Source organism: Tremella mesenterica (genome assembly GCF_000271645.1).
Source record: "Tremella mesenterica DSM 1558 unplaced genomic scaffold TREMEscaffold_1, whole genome shotgun sequence".
NCBI lineage: Eukaryota > Fungi > Basidiomycota > Tremellomycetes > Tremellales > Tremellaceae > Tremella > Tremella mesenterica.
This window is the reverse complement of record NW_006711225.1, coordinates 4,353,514-4,377,178: the sequence shown is the minus strand read 5'-3', so window position 1 is coordinate 4,377,178 and position 23,665 is coordinate 4,353,514. Positions and strand designations below refer to the sequence as shown.

General features: G+C 46.3%; 7 protein-coding genes across 7 annotated transcripts; 4 read left to right on the top strand and 3 right to left on the bottom strand.

The window, feature by feature from the left end:
* Window positions 1-106: 106 nt before the first annotated feature.
* Window positions 107-2,322, top strand: TREMEDRAFT_25546 (uncharacterized protein; the record flags this gene model as incomplete). The annotated part of the gene is made up of 7 exons (XM_007000578.1): window positions 107-194; window positions 303-742; window positions 1,141-1,284; window positions 1,368-1,405; window positions 1,526-1,811; window positions 2,014-2,083; window positions 2,201-2,322. The coding sequence occupies 7 exons, from the start codon at window positions 107-109 to the stop codon at window positions 2,320-2,322; spliced, it is 1,188 nt and encodes a 395-aa protein (XP_007000640.1).
* Window positions 2,323-2,519: 197 nt separating this feature from the next.
* TREMEDRAFT_13725 (uncharacterized protein) lies at window positions 2,520-4,711 on the bottom strand (the record flags this gene model as incomplete). Its single annotated transcript, XM_007000343.1, has 7 exons — window positions 2,520-3,038; window positions 3,152-3,439; window positions 3,584-3,885; window positions 4,025-4,104; window positions 4,146-4,225; window positions 4,271-4,540; window positions 4,604-4,711. Coding segments are annotated over 7 exons (1,647 nt in total), but the record flags the coding sequence as incomplete, so codon positions are not given.
* Window positions 4,712-5,067: 356 nt separating this feature from the next.
* On the top strand, window positions 5,068-8,287 carry TREMEDRAFT_59386 (uncharacterized protein; the record flags this gene model as incomplete). Its single annotated transcript, XM_007001574.1, has 6 exons — window positions 5,068-5,160; window positions 5,222-5,494; window positions 5,546-5,654; window positions 5,702-6,271; window positions 6,321-6,323; window positions 6,444-8,287. The coding sequence occupies 6 exons, from the start codon at window positions 5,068-5,070 to the stop codon at window positions 8,285-8,287; spliced, it is 2,892 nt and encodes a 963-aa protein (XP_007001636.1).
* Window positions 8,288-11,707: 3,420 nt separating this feature from the next.
* TREMEDRAFT_42260 (uncharacterized protein) lies at window positions 11,708-13,846 on the bottom strand. The gene is made up of 9 exons (XM_007000952.1): window positions 13,729-13,846; window positions 13,552-13,663; window positions 13,019-13,510; window positions 12,897-12,974; window positions 12,768-12,856; window positions 12,465-12,722; window positions 12,061-12,421; window positions 11,849-11,960; window positions 11,708-11,804 (listed from the first exon to the last, which is right to left on the bottom strand). Exons 1-9 carry the CDS (start codon window positions 13,747-13,749, stop codon window positions 11,756-11,758), a joined length of 1,572 nt encoding a protein of 523 aa, XP_007001014.1. The 5' UTR covers window positions 13,750-13,846; the 3' UTR covers window positions 11,708-11,755.
* Window positions 13,847-14,059: 213 nt separating this feature from the next.
* Window positions 14,060-15,528, top strand: TREMEDRAFT_24507 (uncharacterized protein; the record flags this gene model as incomplete). The annotated part of the gene is made up of 3 exons (XM_007000444.1): window positions 14,060-14,408; window positions 14,517-14,892; window positions 14,994-15,528. 3 exons carry the CDS (start codon window positions 14,060-14,062, stop codon window positions 15,526-15,528), a joined length of 1,260 nt encoding a protein of 419 aa, XP_007000506.1.
* A 301-nt stretch (window positions 15,529-15,829) lies between these two features.
* On the top strand, window positions 15,830-20,302 carry TREMEDRAFT_24454 (uncharacterized protein; the record flags this gene model as incomplete). The annotated part of the gene is made up of 18 exons (XM_007000438.1): window positions 15,830-15,919; window positions 15,971-16,102; window positions 16,175-16,233; window positions 16,287-16,422; window positions 16,464-16,708; window positions 16,847-17,023; window positions 17,071-17,258; window positions 17,322-17,494; window positions 17,547-17,797; window positions 17,840-17,921; window positions 17,972-18,143; window positions 18,187-18,389; window positions 18,438-18,521; window positions 18,564-18,863; window positions 18,919-19,212; window positions 19,442-19,858; window positions 19,962-20,026; window positions 20,203-20,302. The coding sequence occupies 18 exons, from the start codon at window positions 15,830-15,832 to the stop codon at window positions 20,300-20,302; spliced, it is 3,168 nt and encodes a 1,055-aa protein (XP_007000500.1).
* Window positions 20,303-20,835: 533 nt separating this feature from the next.
* On the bottom strand, window positions 20,836-23,292 carry TREMEDRAFT_42256 (uncharacterized protein; the record flags this gene model as incomplete). The annotated part of the gene is made up of 7 exons (XM_007000951.1): window positions 22,847-23,292; window positions 22,735-22,803; window positions 22,535-22,690; window positions 22,426-22,475; window positions 21,758-22,376; window positions 21,177-21,578; window positions 20,836-20,959 (listed from the first exon to the last, which is right to left on the bottom strand). Exons 1-7 carry the CDS (start codon window positions 23,068-23,070, stop codon window positions 20,836-20,838), a joined length of 1,644 nt encoding a protein of 547 aa, XP_007001013.1. The 5' UTR covers window positions 23,071-23,292.
* Between the last annotated feature and the right edge of the window lie 373 nt (window positions 23,293-23,665).

Here is a 23,665-nt window from a genome sequence, read left to right as displayed (position 1 = left end):
TGGTCTCGAGCTGGTCATAATCTCGCTCTATCCGCTCGTATATCGACGAAGGGCAAACGCTTTCTAGTCTCGACCGCCGTACCACGCCTCATCGTCATCGCCCACCATGTTGGGCGGTTTCTTCGGGCTCCTCACCCGGACCTCGTCTTCCCTTCAAATCTTATTGGCTTTACCCATGACCCTTGATCTCTTAGGTGAGTCATTCATCTCATTGATTCCATCATCTTCTGACAATTCTTGCTCTCTCATATCATGTAAAGATAACGAACCAAGGGCACTGACTAAATGGCGGCGTTGACCAGTAGGAACACCCAGTTTTCTCCTTCTATCCCTTCTCTTCGTCACATACCAGACCCTTCTCTCTACACTACGTCTAACTCCGATATCTATACTATCTTCATTCCTCTCCGTCTTCTCACCACTCATCACTTCCTCCTTGATCCTTCTCACACTTTACTTCTACCTTCATCCACCTTCCGTCCCCACGTCCACCTTGTCCATAGCTCCTCTTCATTGGCTGGTCAATGTCCTGCCATTAGTCTATGCCAGTGTGCTGCGATGGCTCGCACCACTGTTCACGTTGGTGGAAGGTGTGTGTGCTTTGTTAGTCATTCAACTTGCTGGACGAGCGGGGAAGGGATGGACTGAAGAGGAGGATTATGAAGGATCGAGATGGAGGAGTATCCTTGGTGTCATAGCGGCTGTGGGGATATATTCGGGAGGGATATGGGGTGTTATCAAGGTGAGTCCGAACATTTTCTGTTTTCTTTCAATCCGATCAAAGAGCAATGGAGAGAGGATCACAAGTTTCACTTCTCTGCCCGTCACGTCCGTCGTTTGCCTAAAGAGGATCAAATAACCCTCTCTTCTTGCATCCCTCTTTCTGGACGGAAAGAAGATACTCACACCACTCGTTAACACGAGACGCTCGAATACACGAGCCTTTCGAACAGCCTCTGATCTCAAGCAGGACGAATTTCTAGGCACCAAAACCTACCGGGCGTCAGCGCAGAGGAGTGTTCGAACAGGTCGTGTGTTCGAACGACTCGTGACAACCGAGTACCGTACAATCGTGCCTTCAGAGGCGTGAAGGGCGTAGAAAAGACGAAAGACGTGACGGAAGCTCGCTAATCTCACCAGATCTTTCCCTCCACGGCCGAAGACGCTTTATCAGTTTTCTTCCTAGGCGCTGCACTCACTGCCGTATTCTTTCTCTCTGTTATCGGGTTCGCTCTTCGGCGCACGAACGTACTAGAGACTTCGATGGTGTTCGTTTATGTTGTCGTGAGTCTATCTACGTGCCTTTACATCAGCCACACTAAGCAATATATTCCACGCCGGATGTAATGAGCTGTGCTAACGTATAGTACTCAGCGTGGCTGAGCGGCGTGGAATCCTCAGCAGAGTGAGTCACTTCATCTTCCATCGTCCATCAAAGTACCACGGATTCTTCCTCGAAACCGGGGTGAGGAAACCAATATGATAGCAAAAAGTAGAAGAATGGGGCGTACAATCTGACAAACAGAACAAGGGCCTTCGGGTCCGGTTGGTTGCCCTCTTCAGTCATACCTTCTTGGGTCACCACCAGCCCTCTTACAGCTATGAGATATCCTACTGTCTCTTCACTCGCTTCAAGAGCGTTGAGAGGCGCTTCGGGATCTTTCTTCTCTGTTCTTACTTCTTTACCCTTTCATCAAACTTTATCCTTGGGATTTCGATTGGGAGTCTTGTGGATGGCAGGGAAGATCTTACCTGTTATAAGGGATGATAGTGCTTGGGAAAAGGATGATGATTTGGAAGATGAGCCCACGGTGAGTTTCTGTCTTTGCTATCCCACTCACCATATCTTTATTTCCCAGTCCACTCTAGTTTACTGCGATTCAAATACATACTTTCATACCCATCCTTCACTACTTCATGTGACTCTGTTCGTTCACCGTCCGCTGCTCCTGCTGTGCTGGAAGATCCAAGAGGGTGCGAATACATGAGTCAGGGACTCATACTCATCACAAGATGAGATTATCCACCATCTTCCTCAGCTATAGATATACAGTTTTAACAGCTGCATACACTCAACAACTCTGTAAGTCATTCATCATCACTCACCTTTCATCCATTTCCCACCACTTCAATACACACCTGCCTTCCCTACTACAGGAGACGGAAGGAGCACAATCATGTGACATTTCACTTACTTCAGTGCTCGACGGAGGACAAGCATGGTCAAGATGGGCAAATATAGTCCTCTTTTTATCTGTTTGGTCATTAGAGATCATGCTTGATGCCGATGATGAAGATGGATCTCGATTCAAGATTGAATAAACGTGATGTATGAATTAAAAAATGCAAGATCTCTGCGTTTTCTTTTCACTTCTTTCCTTGTCCAATACCCTCATGCCACCTCTACCCCTGCAGCTGGTGAAGGAATACAACCATCCGTCGCTGAATTCGTTCTCGCACGACGACAAAGATCATGCAACCTTCATGATTCCTTCCTCGTCCATACCATCCTTCATCACCTTACGCATCTTCACCACTTTTTTGGTCTCGGCTCTCCCTTTCCTCTTCTGAGCCATTCTTTCCCTCTTAGCAGCTTCTTTACTCTCATGCGCTTCACATCCCATTCCCATGAGTCCAGCCGAAACCGCAGCAAGAGCTTCAGAGGGTGTCATACCACCTTCCACTGCACCTTCTTGTCGACAATGTAACAAACATAATCCTCGAGAACAACGAGAAGCAGCTATAGCGCTACATGGTGTAGGGTCCGAGTGGGGACATTTCACTTGAATATTGATATTGATATTACTTCCGTTCACACTTGGAGTGGGTGTTTGTACTCGTGTTGGATCGGTCGGAGGGGTGGAAGGTTGGTTCAAGGTGGATTCTTCATCAACAAAAGATTCGTTACCTCCTATTTCCGTCGATATGGGTGAAGCGCGAATAAGAGGTTGAGCGGAGAAAACGGGCAGTGTTCGATATCCTGTCATTGGGTCTATAGGGGGAGGACTCCAGTCTGGACCAGCTTTATCCACAGCGGGCTGTCCATCAGCTTTGATCCTGAAGCGCAAAATATGACTCTGAATGGGCTGTCCGTGGAGGCTGTGGGCCGGGTTGGAAGATGCCAGAGGAGAAAAGTGGACAAATTACTCACTTGTTGACGTTTTTCGATCTCATTCACAACTTCTCTGAAACTTGTCACTCTCGCTTCTGTTGTGGAACCTGAGCCGCTTCTCGCGATATACTGACGTAGGCTCCCATCATCATCTTGATCTAAAATGGGTTTGAAAAGTCTGAACAGATGGGATTTGATCGCCGAGTTGGCAGTAGGAGTTTGGAGGGAAGAAACTATGTCAAGGTATCGACGAGCGAGGAGTACGGTATTGGGATGAAAGTGGGGATGATCGGGAGGGAGGAATATGGCAGGGTTGGACAGGTTTCCCTTATCTATCAGCGGATTTCTTTCCCTCGTCTTTACACGCTATATGCGTCGTCCGTGCGACAAGTGCCATTGACCAAAAAGTCTATCGAACTCCTCATTTGGAGTAATAGAAGAGGAGGGATGAAGGACGGTTACAAAACCAACCTCGGCAGTCATAACACCATCACATCCCGTCACTTCCATACATCGATCAACATCATCGCGATAGAGGATATTTCCATTGGCGAACACGGGTATCTTCACAGCTTGCTTGACAGCACGGATAGCTTGCCAGTCTGCTAATCCTGTCAATTGACCTTTCATCTCCCTTGTTCGACCGTGACAGGTGATGATTTGAGCTCCGGCGTCTTCGAGCATTTTAGCATAGGCGACGGTTCGGTCCATCTCTGGAAAGATACGGAATTTGGCAGTGACGGGGATTGAGAGGTTTTTGTGTAGTGTGGATACTGGAAATGAGCAACGATTGATGATCATCTTCAATCTGTCCACATGTGAATTCCCCTGAAACACTATTGTAGTCGAAAGCATGTGAGAATGACACCTGAGAATAGGGAAATCAATTGAGGTTGAAAGCGCTTGACTTACTTATACGATGAATCAGATCCCAATCATCTTGCAAGAACGCTCCATAATTCCCTCTCTTTGCTATACCCTGCGGACAACCACTATCAATCAGCTATGACTCGACGACTTGCCAGTAGCTGACAGGTTGATATCCACAGCATCACATCTATGCTCTACCTTCCTCGCGGCTTTCACCAACACCTCAGGATCATTTCCACAAAACTATCCATCAGCTATAGGGAATTGACGTGAGTACTTCCAGCTGACCTGTACGATCAAAGGTCGATCGCCTCCTTCTATCCCTGCCAAAGTCTCGCTCGATCCTTCCTCTTCGAAGGAGAGGTTGAACTGTCCATCGCCTCCTCTTGACTCTGGTCTGCATTGAGCAAAAACCTTGGCGTGGATCATAGGCGTATAACACAAGTGTGCTCCGCCGGGATGACGGTGATATGTCTTCGAAGTGCTAGCGGGAGTGACGCTGGTTGATGGTCCGGCGATGGAAGGAGGAAGAGGGGATCGAGATAGAAGACGCCATGCCTATAGATGAGCATCACTTCCATCATTGTAAGCGAGAGAGGTAGAGAGGAGAACAGGACATACCATCTCACTCTGATCTACCATGGGAGCTACTACCCATTTGGGACTGCCGATACTGTGATAGAAATCATAACCTCCGAGTTTGGGCTTTGAGGGACCTGCCTCGGCTGGAGAAGAGCTGGACATGATGACCTGCTGTATTCTCGGCACAGAAGCGGTGACCCTGAAGATGAGTGATCGAAAGATGGATATCTTGCTCCCGACCACGACAGTGTACAGTGTCTTGTTTCTGCGATGAACTTTGAGTAAAAGATGTCGATTATCGTCAAAGTCGAAAACGGAAAAGAAGACAAATTGTGAAACTTAGTCACGTGACTCAGCAAGGACCTCAAACTTCCCCTGCCCAGCTTCAAGTTCACTTCAGCTTGATACACGTCTTCTTCTTCGTCTCATTTGGGCAGACAAGAGAACACTGTACACTGACAGCCGGTAGGGCAATCGGGACTCGAATTGAGTGAGACACTACGATGGTCGCTCCAAATTCGATATCGCGTGAACAGGCATATCTCAATTGGCTCGTCTCACAACCAAAGGATCTCGCCCCTGAACGCATCTATGAGGTGTGTATGACTTGCTCCAACACATCGTAGCTTCCTACTGAATCCACGCTGACACGTATAGAAACTCGAATGCGTTGGAAAGGGAGCCTATGGTGCGGTGTACAAAGGTCGACATATCCCAACTGGTCACGTCGTCGCGCTCAAGATTATAAACCTCGATACGGAGGACGATGATGTTGGCGATATACAAAAGGAGATCAGTCTACTTCAACAGCTCATGCAAGGGGCTGGAGGGATGGTACCTAACGTTATCAAATACCATGGAAGTTTGGTCGAGGGTCCGAGAGTATGGATCATTATGGAATATGCGGAAGGTGGAAGTATAAGGACTTTGGTTTGTTTTTCTCATCACTTCTTCCAAAGATGATAATGTTGATGATTATAGTCCCGAGCACAACCGTTGAAAGAATTGCACATATGTCTCATTATGAGAGAAGTTTTACTGGCATTAGCATTTCTTCACAAGAACGGAGTCATTCATCGGGATATCAAAGGTGATTTCAAATTGACACCATCCTCAAGATTGACGCTTACATTGTAGCTGCCAATATACTTCTCACGACCTCTCCACCTAGGATATTACTTTGTGACTTTGGAGTTGCTGCTCTCCTAGTTTCCAACACTTCTAAAAGGTCTACTTTTGTGGGAACACCCTATTGGATGGCACCAGAGGTTGTGACAGAAGGAAGAATGTACGATTCTAAAGCTGATATTTGGTCTTTGGGCATTACTTTATTGGAGATGGCACATGGAGAACCTCCAATGTCAGGTCAACCTGCAGCTAGAGCTGTCATGCTGATTGGAGATAAGAAAATGAGAGCTCCTAGATTAGAAGGAGGTAATTGGAGTAAAGATATGAGAGATTTCGTTATTGGTTGTTTGAATGAAGAACCCAGTGATCGATTACCTGCGGAAGAATTGAGCAAGACGAAATGGATACGAAATCAAGCGAAAACTCCATTGACACAGATGAGCGAGTTGGTGACTAGGTTTCAGACTTGGAAAGAGAATGGAGGGCAACGTCAAAGTTTAGCTCCTGGTGTAGGAGCGAATATCGAGGATGAGGATGATGAGTTGGCTGGGAATAGTGCGGATTGGGCTTTTGATGTTGGTTTTTGACCTTTTTCTCATATCAGCAGAAGTCGCAGCTGATATTATAGACAGTACGTTCAAGGATGAGTATGTTGGTTGATCGAAAAGCTAGTCAGGGAGATATCAGCGACAGTGAATATCCTCTCTTTCATTATGATGTGTCGGTGTAGGATAATTTTGCTAACGTGTAGCATTAAATGCTGGTTCTGCAAACACACGTCCAGCTCCACAATCACTCCGTCGATTATTTCATGATGAAACATCTTCTGATCCAGACCCTTTCTTATCTTTCACACATCAACAACCTTCTACACCTCAATCATCTGAGAACTCCTCAACAGTAGAACAAGAAGGACGTTTCCCAACTCCTCCAAGTGAAGAAGAGTGTTTGAAGACATACGATGAAGATTCCGTTGACGAAGGTACAATTCGACAACAACGTTTGGGAAGACATGGTAATTCTCCTACACCTCTTCGTATTTTAATAGGAAGAGAAGCAGAAAGTACTTTATCAACTTCTAGTTCTGGTACACTTCATCCTGAAGGATCACAAGCTCCGACACCAAGAGCTGAATCTGTTAGTTCATTAAGACAAGCAAGACCTATCAATCTAAATCCTAATCCTAATCTTAATCCTAATCCTAATCCTAATCCCGAATCTCTATCTTCTACCTCGACGAAGAACAATCTAGTAGAACCTTCTCAAATGAAACGTCGACCTGGTGGTTCAGTCAGCGAAGGTTTAAGAGGATTTCAATTTCCTTTGGTTTCTAAACCTCCACAAAACATACCTTCACCAAAACAAATTTCTGGAAATCTCCCATATCTTAATGGACCAACCAATTCTATCGGTTTGAACGGTCTCAATCATTCTATAGGACAATCAAATTCAAATTCAAATCCAAGTCCAACTCCTATTCGTCACGCACCGACATTACAAAGAATGCATTCCGCATCTCCTAATATGGAAAACGTTTCATCACCTACAAAACCTCTTCCAACTCTTGGTGGTATACGTCCAACTATGATGCGACAAGCTTCTGTAGCAGTTATGGAAGGACGTGCTGCATCACATTCTCATACTCAAGCTTTAACAGCTTCAACAGATCATGAATCTAATTCAAACTTATATAATTCCCCTTCCAAAGGTCTCGCACTTCCTCCTTCAAATATCCGACCAATCAATCCCAACGGTGTCAACTCTTTAAACATACCAAATGGTTCAAATGGCTTGAATGGAACAAATGGAATGAATAATACAAATGGAATGAATAATACAAATGGGAATGGGAATGGGAATGTAGTAGGAACGAATTCAAACCCGATGAATCGATCTAGAAGTGGAAGTAGAGTAGATGAAAATGGCTCAATAGTAGGATTAAGAGAATTATTAAAATTATCACCAGCAATATCAGAAATGACAGATTTACTTCCACCAAGTCCATCAACAATTGTAGGTAATAATAAATTAAATAATTGGCAACAATTTCAACCTCAACCATCACCGTTATCATCATCAAATTTCGAAAATCTATCAATTCCTATGGTCCCTTCTTTATCTTCAATCTCGACATTTTCAAATCAGAGTAATATGACTTTATCAGCTCAATCGACTAATCTCAATTCAGGAGGTATACCTCTTTCTCGAGATCCATCTTTGACTTCGACGGTAGTACAGGGATTAGGTTTGAAAACGAAGAATGACATATCTGAAAGAAATCAAGGTTTAGGTGTTGGGATGGGAAATGGTGTGAATGATGTGAATGTGATATCGGGTATGAATGATTCGAATGGTGGAGATGGTATGGTCGAAGGGGTAGGGGACGGGGAAGGAGGTATAGGAATAGGAATAGGATTGAAAAGGATGAAATTGGAAGGACCGATTGTCAAACCATTGGATTTAGCGAATATCTCAGATGATGTAGTTCTCACAGAATTGGAAAGTTTGGTAAAAGATATGGAACGTTGGTTTGGGGTGGTAGAAGATGGTTTGGAAAATCTCCTCACTCCTCCAATGACAGATACCACATCTTGACATTTCATCATTGAATCTCTTTTCCCAATATCAAAGATGGCCATCCTTCCAAAATCCTTATTTGGATCGCCAGTTGTATCAGTATCATCATCAGCTTCGTGTTGAATCATCATCATGTCAAATCTCAATCTCATTTCTTTCTTCAATTCCCTTTGCTTGCTGTATCTGTTAAAAATAGTAAATAGTACGACATGTTGTAGATTATTCTCAAATTTGCATCGTGTGAACATGGTATCTTCCAACAACTGTATGAATGCACTTTCAACTTGTCCCATTTCACATCCTCCTTCTCAAAATCATGACCACACAGCATTTGGAAAGTAGGGTATATCGTTTAATCTCCGACATGAAAATTCACTTCCTCCTAGCTTGCAACTCCCCCAATCTAGCTCGGATAGCTGACATGGCAGTCGAAGTACTCTCTCCTCCCTCACGACCCCCTTCCGTCCGTTTGTTGAATTGACCAATTTTCGATCCATCCAACTTGGTCCCTGTCGTCCCTACTCTAGACTTCAACTCCCCTGGCACACGTGCGATAGGTCGTACTGTACTCCCCACTGGTCTAGGCAACGCAGGTACCGAAGTGGTTTTACCCACCAAACCGGGGTTGGCAGATGGAGGCATAGACAGACCTCTAGTTTTCTTATCCTCTACTCTTTTGCTAGGTGATACAGGATCCATGGACATTTTCGTCCTTGTTCCGATCCTCGTATTAGGGGCCGGAAGACGGTTCGTGGTGGAAGAAGAATCTTTACCGAATTCTCTCATACGGGCGTTTGTCAAAGAAGTACTAGAAACAGATGGGATACCTCGAGACAAAGTCGATCGAGATGAAGGTAAAGTGGAAGATCGCGTCGAGGAGGTTGTTGTCATGGTACGAGGTACCCCACTGATTGTGGAGGTCGAAGTCGGGATGGATCGAGGAGCCATACTGATACGAGTCTTAGCTTCGGTCATAGTGGGTTTAGGACGGATAGTAGTACTTGCGGGTGCGGAAGCCTTAGCAGGTGACATCATCTCTCCACGTCGTAATTGACTCGGTTGGGGTAAGGTAGAAGTTCGAGAAGTGAGTGTGGAAGGACGAGTCGAAGTACTTGATTGAAGTGGAAGAACAGTTTTGTTACTTGTTATACTGTCTGTCCGTTTATGACTATATCCTGTAGATTCTGACTTTTCATCACGCGCGTTCCTACTAGAGGTACTGGAATGAAGAGTCATTAAAGTTTTTGTACTTGCGGTACTACCTAGCCTTTTATGACGATCCGATCTCTCCACCTCCCTGGAGATGAGACTAGAAGTACTAGATGTGAGTGTGGGGAGGGTTTTGAGACTTGCGGCGCTATCAATTCTCCTATATCGATCTTTTTGCTCGACCTCACGAGGCTTAGGAAGTTCCATAACTCTATGCGACGCCGAAGCGTTGAGTGGTAAGTTTCCTTGAGAGAGGGAAATCCGACGAGAAGTGGGAGGAGGTAACGCAGATCGATGTCTCTGTTCTCGAGGAGTGGCAGTGAGTGTTTTCATTGAGCTAGTTCGGGAAAGACCAGATAGTGGTTTCGAGGGAGAAGACAGGTCGGATTCAGGAATCGGTCGTGATTTTGGCGAAGGAAATGGGATCCCTGATGGTCGAATGAGACTTTTGGGTCGGGTCGTACTGGATGGTATAATCTTATCAACTTCCGGTGTGGGCATCGCACAATCCCGTCTTGGACCATCACTCGCCTTGTGGATGGTCTGCGGGGTAGACCGAGTCCGAGGAAGGCTTTTCGTCATACTTGGCAAGGGTGTCTTCTTCGGTGTGATCGCGTCCACACGTCTCGGCATGATCGGCTCGATGCGCTGAGCTTTCATAGGAGATTGACGCAAGGGAATCGGTTTGTTCGGAGAGATCAAATAGTTCCCACTGTTACTTGGAGGCAATCGAGCTTTCCTAAGGCTTGGAGGAAGGAAACTTTCATCTCCTCCCATCATAGTGCTTTTCATCAGAAACATTTTCTTCGACTGAGATAAGATACATACACATCCATGATGCTTTCGTTGCCAGCAGCGAGCAAATCGACGAAACTTTCTTCCGTCCCGGATGCTCTCTTAGGTTTGGCCATCCGCGCCATCAAAGCTTGAATGTCTAGTGACACATCCCCAGCAGAGAATTTCTCAGGACTTCCTTTTTCTGACCTCGTCGACGTCATCCCTGACCGCTTGGGGGGAGAGGTGAGAATCTCTTCTTCTTGTTCGACGGATCTAGTGAAGAAGCCCGGCTTGTTGGGACTACAAGGAAGAGGGACACGCAAAGCTAGTTCTAGGGCACCAGGTTCTTCTCCAACACTAGCGAGGGATTGAGCAGATCCGGAAGCCGGAAAGGTTCTCTTGTTTTTCCCGGATTTTACCGATCCGAATGATTTGGTGGATGAGGATGTGGAGATCGGAGGAGGAACATGGGCTCTCTTGACGGATGAGAGCAAATCTGCAAAACGTTCGATGGAGCTTGATCGTTTTTTGGGTACTGTAGGTTTAGTGGAAGAAGCGAGAGATTTAAGATCGCCATATGCTGCAGATGCTGGAAGACCACCTAGAGTCGCTGCTTTTGACGAGAGCAGACGTGAGGTGGGTTTTGCTGGGGAAGATTTCATCTCTCCTTGATTGATGTCATTTGCACTTTGAAGAGGTTGTTTTGAGGGAGGTGCCATATCGTTGGAAGTGTGAGATCGAGGTAAAGGGTTAGAAGGGAGAGGTCGGAATTTCTCAATGCTGAAATCAAATGTCTCGTCCATACTATCCCCTCCCATGGATGTATCTTTCAATAAAGACGCTTCGGGAAAATGTGGGACTCGAAAAGAACTCGATACTTTTCTAGGTTTTTGTGGTCTTGGAGCTGTCTGAGGGACTCTATTAGATAACTTGTCTTGTCTAGCGGGGGAGGCTGGTTGGACGGGTCGGTTGAAGTTTGAAAGTGTCTGAGAACGAACGATGGTGGAAGTAGGGGATAGGGTGGGATGAGAGGTCTTTCCGGGAGACCGTTTGGAGAGTGGGATATCATAGTGTGATCGAAGGGTCGATGTGACGGGGGAATCGGGTAAAGGGGGAAGGGAGTGGAGGTTTGCGTTAGAAGGCAGGGTTGCGATTGAGGACATCTATCTTGTCAGCTTGATCGAAAATTTTGATTCTCTTGACAGTACGATGACTCACATCTTAATTTCGTTTGTCAGTGGTGTTGTATGGTAGAGATTCTCAGGGATTGATAATGCAAATCAGTCAGAGGAAACGTTTAAAGAACAGATGTGCAGGTAGGTAGAAGATGGTTGAACGCATTAAATGGTGGACGGAAAGAAAACAGTCACGTCCTTAGATGTAGAAATACAAATAAATTGACCGGAAAATATTCATCCCTCACAGATAGAGTACGAGTAAGTTACGGATTATGGAACTGATGATCTCGATGCATATATGCACAGCTTCTAAACTCGCACTCTACATGGCCTCACGTCTCCTCGGTGCGCTCCGCAAGATGTTATCCACCCTGACATGTCAGCATGGACCTGTATTTATGAAAGTCCTACTCACCTCAGTATCATCTCGGCCGCCTCGGACGCGCTGATGACCACTTGGCGTTTCAGTTTGTAAGATTCTGTCACTCCTAATTCTTTCATCGATCCGACTTGGCCAAGCTCCATATCAATCTGTCAGCTATTCTGGTCGTTGCTGCGAGTCCAAATATCATAGACACGGAAAGGAACATGAGTGGCAGGAAGGCTAAGAAGGACGACGAGACTCACCCAATCCAGCATCCGCCTGACCCTCATAATGCGCGGCTCTCAGCTTAGTGACCAAGTCAGAGCTGTCGTATCCCCCATTGTCCGCCAGAATAGTCGGAATCTGTCTCAACGCCCTGGAGAATCCTTCCACAGCCAAAGCCTTCTTCCCTTTCACAGTCCTAGCCGCTTCGTCCACCTTGCAACTCATCAACATTTCCGCACAACCTCCTCCGAGCGTCACTCTGGTCTCTTTGACGGTTTGTGACAATACCGACAAAGCATCATGCAAAGACCTTTCAGCCTCCTCTACCATTTGAGACGTCGCCCCGCGGAGGACGACTGTGCAGGCTTCACCAGCAGCGACTCCGGAGAATTTTATCAACTAAACCGATCAGCTCCGACATTATCTTAAAGCTGAGACTTACTTTGTCTTCGCCAATCATGATCTCCTCGATCACATCACATCGACCAATCTTCACTTTTTCGGGAGCATCAAAAGTGCTAGCAATCTCTCCACCAGTGACGAGCGCCAGACGTTCAACACCCTCGAAATCGGCATGTTCAATGGACATGATGCCTGCCTCTGCCAGGAGGTTTTCAGGATAATTGTAGATGAGTTGTCGGTTGACGAAGCATGTGATACCATGAGCAGCGATAGCAGCGACTTTGGCTTTCATCTTTTCCTTAAATGGTCAGCAACTTGATCGTGTCTGAAGAATGCCAAATACCCTCTCAGCCCGCTCGAGTTCAGAAAGCTTTCCGGTGCTGTCTACCTTGACTCGAGCACCAAAGATCTTGATCTTGTCAGTGTCCATAGCTGCAAATAAGCTTGATCACTCTTCGGGACCAGGACTTACAAGTATTAGCTACCAGGATTTTGGCATTCTCTATACGTTTTGGGGAATTGGTAGCTATCGTCTTGTCCAGAATAAAACCTGCACTTCAATACAGGAGGTTTGCAGAAGAACAGTGAACTGACCTTCATCTAGATATGAATCAGTCAACTTGCCACCGACTTTCTTGATGATTTGTATATGTTCCAGATCTGTTGACCCCTTCAGTCGTAGCACAGCATCCACCGATAGATTGGCGAAATAGTCCTTATCCTGAGCCAGCACCTTACTGCTCAATGTCGTTCGGGCGATGTTGAAAAGATCCTCCCGGAATTGCTTTTCGTCCGATCCGTGGTCAAGTGCACTTGCTTCCAACGCCTCCAAAGCAGCTTTGGAAGCTATACGATATCCTTCGATCACAGTCTGAGGGTGGATCTTCTGTACGGTTACAAGTTTCTCCGCCTCTCGCAAAAGCTCAGAAGCGAGCACACAAACGGAAGTGGTCCCATCACCAATTTCATCATCTTGAACTTTGGAGATGTTCACGAGAATCTTGGCAGCAGCGTTATCTAGTGCGATCGCTTTGAGAATGGTAGCACCATCATTGGTGACGATGATAGTACTATTCGACGCGGATTCTGTGACGTGAGCTTTGATTGAAGAGAGCATGTAGGCTTACGGAGGATCTTATTCATCCCTTTTGGTCCGAGAGTAGACTTGACAAGGTCACCCAGAGCCATGGCTCCGATGAAAGAGGAAAGACGAGCATTCTCTCCGCGCTCTTCTGTGGCCTTCGGGTCAGCCATGTCATCACACCATGGTCCGAGCGGAGGTGAGGAAGTCTGCGAACACTCACCTCGTCCGCAAATACGTTCATGATGGCGTCACAGAGGTTTGATTGGCCAATAAGATGGGGAAAGAGGACACGCTACAGAGTGATACGAGCTGTCCTGAGTGTGTTGAGAGGGTCGTTGGAGAGAAAGAAAGAAGCGGAGTAGTATTGAGCTGTAGAAAATCGCTGACGAGGGGGTTGAGAGGTTTCGTCGGCGCTATAGGAAAACGGAGATTGGCTCCATGTCCGTCTCCCCTATCCTACTCGTTCGTACTTGATTTTGGTGTGAGGATTTGGGTGTAAGCCTTCAGTCTACAACAAATGTCCCATGTCCCACGACTCATAACACCTCGCAATGTCTTCAAGCTTCTGGAGCTCGTCGCACTGTCATCATTGGCTCGTCACTCGTTCATCCGTCGCGGCCGCCAGATCAATCGACCTTCGATATGCCACCCCTCGTCAAATCTACTGTCTGGGCATATGGTTCGCCAACCTCATACAAAAGCTCGGAAAGAAACTCGCCCTTCGACAGATCCCAATAGCTACAGCTACCATATTCTTTCGTCGTTTTTATCTCAAGAACAGTTATTGTGAGACAAATCCGTATCTCGTCCTGGCCGCTTGCTGCTTTGTCGCTGCCAAAGTTGAGGAAACTCCGGTGCATATTAAGACGGTGGTGAGCGAAGCCAAACTGATGTTTCAAGGTGAGTATTGTCATCCATTTATCTTAATCCTGCATAAGTGCATACTTATTTCCCTTGGGACCCGATGGGTTAGAATCCAGGTCATGGTATAGAAATGCTGAAGCGCAGAAAACAATATAAAGCTCTTCCCTGCGGACCCACACAAACTGGGAGAAATGGAATTTTATCTACTAGAAGATCTCGATTTCCACTTGGTGATCTTTCATCCATATCGTGCTCTTTGGTCAATGACAGGACGAGAACCCGCCGATTCTGGGAAATTTCCACAATCTCGAGTGGAAGAAGATCAAGAAATCAAAAAACGTGAAGCTGATGCGAAGAAGAAGAGGGATGAGGAGATCCGAAAGGCAGGTCCTGGAGCGGCGACTCGGGTCATTGATGAGGTGGTGGAAGAAGAAGAGGAAGAACGTATTCGAAGACTTATGGGAAGAGGAAGTGGAGAGGGTTTAATAGAGATTAACGAAGGGGCTATGCAAATTTGTCAGTGAGTTTCATTCCTTCTCTCCTTCTTAACCTCTCCATCTATTTCGAACAATTTGAACTCTGGCAAGATCAAGATAAAGGTCATGTCAGCTAACGCTTTAGATTCATGTTGAACGATACATATCGGACCGAAGTTCATCTTCTATACCCGCCATATATCATCGCATTGGCCGTTATTTGCATCGCGCTCGGTCTTGCAACTGTCAGCAATCCTGCACAGAGCAAAACACGGTCTTCCTCCACCCAACAAAACACCCTGGCTCAATCTACATCAATCAGTGAAAGTCTAGGTATCCGTCCTCCTTCTACTGAAGCTGCAGGATTTCTCGCCTCTTTCAACGTCTCGTTACCTGTCTTACTTGCCTGTGTACAAGATATCATCGTTCTGTATCCCATTTGGGAGACTTTCGAACCTTCGGCCGCTCGAAACCAGCCACAAGGGCCTTTGGCAGCTGCTACTGCTGCTGTACAAAAGGATAAACTGGAGGTAGAGGGAGAAGACAAGTTCGGTCCGGAAGAAGCGGAGGCCTTGGTTAGAAGGATGATAGAAGAGAGAGTTGTGGATGTTGGACACCCCGATGATGCAGGGGTGGGTACGATGCCAAAGCTCAGTGGGAAAAAGCGAGGGAGGCAATGAGAGTTACTAGTAGTGATGATTGCAGGGCGTCCCTCAGCGATGTCCAAAGTAGGTCAGGGGAGTCAGGACGTTCGAGTGTCATAAGTGCATACATCGATGAAAGTGGACGGATTATGTTGTATGCATTTTATAATCTAGGTGCTCCTCGTCACCAGATTTCCCCCTACTCGACATTCTCCTTCCTTTACAACTTGTCCTCCTTAGTGTCTGTGATACTCAAAACATTCTTTTCCCGCTTTGAATGGTCTCAAGACGTTGTACTCTCCATCTTGCTCTCTGTCTTTTCTGAACTATCCTACTCATGCTTACACTCGACGATGAATCGCAACCTCCCTCTCAACCGGTTGTCTTCCCTTCGCTCCAACCTGCGGATCTCGAACAGGTCGCCCAGGTACTCATCTTATACCCACTTTTATCCAATGTGTCGAATGCTGACATACAGACCATACTCCAGCTTTTCAATCCTCAGACATCTGGTAATCCAGAGCTAGCAAAACAGCTCCAGAGTGAGCTTCACCGGATTCAGTCCACTCCAGAGGCATGGGGTTTGATCGCTGGTCTGGCGTCTCATGATGTAAGTCCTTGTATATCATTTTACCATCCTCAGCACTATACGGCGTATGTATACACACGATCTGACAAATAGGACCCTAATGTCCGTTTCTTCTCGGCACATACGGCCCAAGTGAAAATATCCAGAGATTGGTGAGTTCATCACAGCTCGATACGATATCTTGATGTGCTTACTTATGCCATAGGGAAAGTCTACCTGAACAACTTCACACCAGTCTTTTATCTCTACTCCTAACCACTCTGTCTAATGCTATCTCGTCAGCCAACCCACAATCGTATCAACCAGCCAACGCCGTGGTAGTCCGTAAACTTTTCACATGTGTCAGTCTTCCTTGAGTTGTAGAAATGGATGTTGATGATAGCTCGCATCTTTACTCTTACGTCTTCCCTTTCCTCATTTCCCCCGACCCATAACGACGGTTTTACAGACTATCTCTTCCTCCGGGGATGGTTCTGGCGCACAAGGCTCAACTGACGTGGGCATGGGGGATGTCGGAACTAGCTTGGGAGGGTATCTGGTAGGACACAGATTGAGATTGTGGAGTTTGGAATGGTGTGCTATATGTGTGGAGGAAATGGGCCGGGCCGAGCTGAGTGATGTGAAGAGGTGAGTTCAGTTGTCATGCTATTCCATCAAATTACAGTATCATGAACGACTTTCTGGTCTGTCATACACCTCAACGAAGATATCTCTGGAATTCAATAACCTTTGCTTAGCTAACAGTGGAAAAGAGCTCACGGACAGGAACGCAGTCAGAAAACACATCGAAGCGGAACTACCAGCAGTCATGAGCACTTTAACCTCTGCCATGTCTCCGCCCGATCCCATGGAGGGGTCTGATCAATTACGAGCCAAATTGAAAGAAGCCGAAGCTGCTTGTCGATGTGCGGAAGCTTGGGTGTTTTATGGGCTTGGAGCAGAGTGAGTGTTGACTTTGGCAGGAATGGGAGAAGGTAGCTGATAAGCAGCGAGCTGACTACCCTCTTGCCTCATCTGTACGGTCTACTACCTATGCCCGCTGCATCGGCTACCCTAGTCGAGGTCCTCTCGGAGAGCATCTTCAAATATGGAAAAGGAGCCAAAGTGTTAACGGAGCCTTTGCTCGCTTGGATCATTGGTCCCAGCGGACAATCCGTTATCGGGTCTGCAGATGGAGGTAGGTTATTCGCCTTTCTCGTCACGAGTACATTTGTTCCGGAATAAAGCTGATGCACATCAGAACCTTCAGAAGAAACATTAGGAGTGGGAAAACTTATCGCTGCTCTGATAGAGCATTCGTCCGACTGGCTCGTCTCACGTATAGAACATCCAGATGTTCAGGCTCTTCTGGGAGTCGTCCTTCGTTTAACAGCTTGGAAAGGTACTGGGAACGTGGATGAGCATATGAGCGAGGTAAGTTGTCACCATGCTGCGGGCCCGACCTTCTGCAAGCTGACTATAATAGTTGACTCTTCCTATCTATCCACTCATACAAGAGGCGATCATGGATTCCGATGCCTTCTCTGCGCCTTACGATAGTGCTCCCACATGGGGAGTGGCGAGACAATTCTTCAGAGAACTCGTGTCTACTATCCGGACCAAAGTCCGATGGCCTGGAATGGGCGAGAGTACAGATGGACTTGGCGGACTGGATAAGGATGATCGTGAAGCTTTTGATTCATGGCGTCGCGATGCGGGAGAGGTTGTCATCTGCGCGTGGGTAGTTGTTTTTATCCGTGTGACTGACTGATGCCTCAGGTATTACATCCTGAGAGAAGAAATGCTATCGACGTTAGTTGAGCTGGCTCGAGTGCAAGTCGAGAGTACGGCTACATGGCAGGTCAGTGAAAATCACTTGGAGTCGGAGCTAAGAGAGATGCTGATTTTCAGGACATAGAAGCCACTTTACATTGTATACGATATTCTTCCGAAGCAGTCCCCCTGGGAGAGGCTCGGTATCTACCAATCGTATTCAGCGACGCCATTCTAGGACAACTGGCCAATAGACCGATGGTCGGTCGAGGTGAAGAACGATTACGTCTTACAGTCGTTTGTCTGATACGTGAGCTGCGCCTGGTGTTAGACCAAACCCGCTGATGCAATAGAGGCATACGAAGAATGGTTTAAATTCCACCCAGATCATCTCTTACCAATCCTTTCATATCTCGTCCCTTCACTCACCTCCACTCGGATAATATCCCGTTCTGCTGCAGACTCATTGAAGACGGTGTGTGACATATGTCGCAATAAGCTTGTACAGCACATTGGTGCGTTTTCCGAGTTGCACGGCAAATTGGGGGAGCTGGGTGTAGGTTGTTCTCATCTCTCCCATGAGTGACATATCTAAATTTCTTAGCCTGAAGAACAAATAAAGGTCGTACAAGCTATAACCAGTGTTATTCAAGCTCTCGCACCTCCTGATGCGGTTGGTCCAGTGGAGGTACGTACATTCAGTCTCCCTTTGCCGGTGTTGACACTCTAGGGTATTCTCACACCTATCTGTGACCAAGTGGAAAATGCTATCCGAGCATCACAGACCGATGCTACCGCCGCTCAACCTCTGCTCGTACACGCCCTTCATGCTTTGACAGCATGTTTCAAGGGACTCACACCGAGTGATGACGATATCTTCGATTTGACAGATGACGATGAATTGGAGCAAAAAGAAATAGCTGTGAAGAGGTTAAGGATGGATCAACGTATGTTTGGATTACGACTACGTATAGAACAAGTTGTGGAGGGTGCAGTTCAAGTATGGAATGGTGATGGAGAAATTGCCGATGTGAATATCTGTTCCTTTTCTCTTTTTTTTTTTGTCAAAGCTGATGTGAAAATAGGCACTCTCATCTTTAGTGAAACATTCCACATTATCATCTTCCGAAACTTTGATTTCTCTTTCACCATTACCATTGATAACACTTGTCACCACCGCTTGTGAAAGATCTCCATCAGCGTTGTGGATATCTTTAGCGGGTACACTTGTAATGAGGGTTAATTCTCCTCCGTCGGCGTTGACGGTGAAGAAGGATAAGACTGTGGAAGAGCAGGTGTTGTACGAGATGGAAGAACAGGAAAGATGGAATGTTGTGGCTGGTGCAGCGACAAGGTTGTTGTCGGTCGCTAGTAACATAGTTGGCGTACCAGGGGGAGTGGCAGAGGTGAGTCAAGGGGTTCTTCTCGGTACCTCTACTATCATTCCCCTGCTCTCCTTTCCCTTTCCTTCAAAGTTTCGGATATCGCCCTACCTATCTCTTCGACTTACTTGACACGCAATCCTCGTCATCTCGACGCATATCTTCAGGTATGTTATATAGATTGGTCTGTATTGTGCTGGTCAAACGATCAAGTCAAATAAAGTAGCATATGACAGAGTCTGATCCACAGCACCCCGACGTAGCAGAAGCATGGTACAATTTCTCATCCAACCTTTCTTCCCGTTTTCCCGGTATACTCCTCCGTCTTCCATCCACAATAGTAGAAACTTACGTCTCTCTTGGAATTATGGGATTATCAGCTCAAGAACGTTTCTCCCTCAAAGCATCTTGTGATTTCTTAGTCGCTTTACTTTCAACTACACGTTTTCCTTCACCTCTCGAACCTATATCCGATGCTTTATTACAACATTTTGGACCGCAGATGTTACGTGCCATCTTACTCAGTGCTGGGGCGGAAGGACCTAGATCTGTCATTCCGAATTTAGCAGAGTTGTTGGCTACGTTCGTGACTAGGATCAAAGGGGAGGCTTTGGGAGTGTGGTTGGATCAAATTTTGGGAGAGGTGAGTTTCTTTCACCATTTGACCATTTTATTGTTCACGCGGGAGACAAGGAATGGGATATGGGAGATGAAGAGTGTGGAGTGGGCGAGGTGCTGATGTATAGCCTGGATTCCCCGATGTTAGAGCTACGAATGAAGCGAAGATCAAGTTGAAACAGACGGTGTTAAGGTATGTTTTCGTTTCTTCGACTTTGGCCTTTTCACCTCTCCGTCTCATCTCTTTGCTGACTTTCCTCTCAGTTCTCATTTGGTATAGTTAGCTGTCCACTTTTATCTCACTTCAAGATAAGAAACATCAGATCGTGTACAATCTCACTGGTGTTCAGAAGAAAACTCATCTTACAGATCACGCACGACGAAAAAGATGAGAGAAGCATTACATGAATTCGCATTAGTGTCAAGAGGGTTGGACAATACGACTTATGGGAGTGCCACGGCGATTTGATCATATCTCTTCTGCATGATCAATGTAGAGTTGGGGAGTGTGATGAGAAATGTCAATGTAGAATTGGAGCATGAGTTGAAAGATGGTAGAGTATGAGCAAGTCTGAATGACCATGGAGTAGTTAATTTGAAGACATCTTGCATCATGTGTTTCACCATTTTCTATGCCTCGTCCGTTGAACGCATAATCGTACCAAGCAGCTGTGTAAAGCACAACAAAGTTACATGAGAACACCTCTGTTCCCAGGAAGCATAGATCCAGAGATGCCAAGTCAAGATGCACAGTAAGCATTAGTAGCAAGATACGTCAATACAAATGACCATACAACTATATATGCGCACTGCCATTTAGCTAGTTGCTCGGACGTCGTGAGGAAGGACAGATCTGGATGCAGCAAATATGGCATAGAGTACATTGATCGACCTGATGAGAGGACCAACAGACGGACCCGAAAAGAAAGTACAAGGGAAATAACGTGGTTACTATGATAAAATGAGAAGGAGAATTGTATATTCTGTGTGCGTATGGGCTATTCAAGCGAAGAGGCGTTTGGTGTAACTATTAAGACCGTTCACTCCTCCTTCCATCTGCGCCGAAGCGGTACGGAACTCGAATCTGACCGTACCTTCCCTAGCACCGTTTTGTAATTCGACAACGCTGTCTATCAGCGTTTGTTTCCTATTTCCACATACTCCACTCCTTCACCGTCCGATAGACAGCCTCGGACAAGTGTGCTTCCGCCCTGAGATTGAAGATCAGACGAGGTTGAGGGAAAAGAAGATGGTGACAGCCGGGGGAATGTTGAAATATTGGAAGAGGGCGATCAGGATGTCGAAAGAAAATTAAAAAAGTCCAGGGGAAAATCACAACTCACCTCTTCATACCCATATCTTGTAACGAATGTTGTAATCCAGTGTATAAATACGGGATAAACTTGGTCAAACTACCTTTATCCGCTACATCACCCGATACACCTTGTGCTACCTTTACACTATCCGCCTCTGAGAAGTATCTTGCCGTCGCTGCATTGTCTGATCCCAGGATAGCTTGTTTAGCTTTCACTGATCCTCGTTGAGTATGTTCCATAGCTTCTATAGAACCCATTCCTCGGTACACTTTGACTCGTTTACCTTCATGATAGAAATATTCACCGGGAGATTCAGTCGTACCTGCTAACATTCCACCCATCATGACTGCTGATGCACCGAGAGCGAGGGCTTTGGCGATGTGACCGATGTTGGCGATCCCACCGTCGGCGATGGTGGGGACGCCGAATCTGAGAGTTAGTCACAGATTACAGATGTAGTTTAAGAATCACGTGGTGGATGAGCTTGACTTGTGAAACTCTAGATCAAATACTCGGGCGAAAATAAGGCAGGGATTTGTAAGTGGAAGAGATGAGTGGAGCCTGGGGACCGGGACGGGGACGAGGGAAGAAGAAAGAAGAAGACATACCGCTGCGCAAACTCTGACACTGCATGAACAGCAGTACCTTGTGGTCTACCCACAGCCATAACTTCCTGTGTGATACAAATCGATCCACTACCCATTCCAATCCTCAATCCATCCGCTCCTGCCGCGATAAGTTGCGCTGCTTGTTCCCTTGTCACCACATTACCCGCGATAACATCGAGTGAAGGGTACGTTTCCTTGATCCACTTGATGAACTCGATCTGAAATACCGAATTCCCTTGACTGGAATCAAGCACGACAACATCCAAACCTGCTTCAACGAGCAAGCGCAATCGTTCTCTATCAGCAGGGCGAGTACCAATCGCTGCTCCACAATATAATTGTTTGGACGATGGTACTTTACTAGCCAAAGGGTAATTCTGATTCTTCAATAGATCGGAACGGGCGACGAGGGAAACGAGGTTACCATTTTTATCGACGATTGGTAGTTTACCCTTCTTAGAATCTCGAAGAATGGTGTTCGCTTCGTCAAGAGACAGGCCGGCTTGACCAGTGATGAGATCGGTAGTCATGACTTCTTGAAGAGGAGCTTCGGGATCTCTGAATTGTACATCACGACCAGTGACGATACCGAGAAGTTTTCCGCCGATTTTGCCAGTATCTGGGGATTTGTCAGTTACGCAATTTACCAACCGAAAGTTCCTACTGACCTGTAATGGGAACACCGCAGAAACCATAATTTGCTTTGATGTCAAGTACACTGACCCATCAACATCTCTACTTGACAGGGGATGTCACTATCGAGAAAAATAGACTCACTCGCCAACCACGCCTTTTGGGGAGAGACAGATAGGGTCGGTGATGAAACCATTTTCAAACTTCTTAACTTTTCTAACCATCTCCGCTTGTACCTCAGGTGCACAATTATGGTGTATGATACCTAAACCACCATGTAGAGCAAGTGCAATAGCCATTCTATCCGATCAGCATGTTATCCACATTATAACAATCGCACGAACTTTTCTTCAGTGACGGTATCCATTGGAGAAGAGAGGAATGGAGTGTTCAATAAGATATTCTTCGTGACTCTGACCTGTCAGCTGCAGTCTCTCATTAATCAAGCTGACGTACCGAATCTGTAAAGAAACATCAGAGGCCTTGAAGTAGATATGTCCAGGAAGCAAGAGGAAATCGTTGTATGTCAAACCACCAAATTTGGAAGAGTTCATGAGTTGTTCAAGGGACAATCCATCGCCATGAGGGTACCTTGCAAGTTCAGCCATGGCCTGTTGAGGTGATAGGTAAGCTTTGGCATGGTTGGCCACATGACCATTGGGTGTGGAACCGGAAGGCATAGTTGCTGTCGACCGATTGGTAATAATTCAGGAGTAGGAATGTGCAAAGTGGGTGGTAAGTAGGGGTTGTATGTAAATCGGAGTGAGTGACCCAAACAGGTAGTTTGAGGGCGGGAGTTCGAATTTAACGAGTCTGACAATGAATGTAAAGGAGAGAACGAGTGAGAGGGGGTCAGAACAAAGGTGAAAAAGGTGAAAAATTTAGCGGAGTTGAGTGGCCACACGATGACAAGAGAAACTCTAGCGAGACGCGCAAATTTACCTTTTGCATAGGAATTTTTCATCAATGACGTGGGATATTCTCATCTTACCCGTCCTGTCTTCCATAACAGGCTGCATGGCTGCAGGCTGCGCAGGCGTGACCCATGTCAACAATACTACTTTGTCTGCGTGACATGTTGATGTTATGTGACCCCGTGAGATACATATATAAGGCAACAATGTTACAAAAAAGTGGACCTATCCAATACATATCCGACCTCACCGACCTCGTTTGATATCCTCACATTGACCTGTTCCTTGATACAGAGCTAAGCGACATCTTCCACTCCGCCTACCGAGGTTCTCTCGCAAACGACCTCTTGTCACACGTATC

Coding starts and splice junctions, on each gene's coding strand:
- TREMEDRAFT_42260 (XM_007000952.1), bottom strand. CDS start 13,749: ATGAACGTATTTGCGGACGAG. Junction 11,961..12,060: donor TCAGGCGGATGCTGGATTGG/GTGAGTCTCGTC, acceptor GCTGACAGATTG/ATATGGAGCTTGGCCAAGTC. Junction 11,805..11,848: donor GCGGCCGAGATGATACTGAG/GTGAGTAGGACT, acceptor CTGACATGTCAG/GGTGGATAACATCTTGCGGA.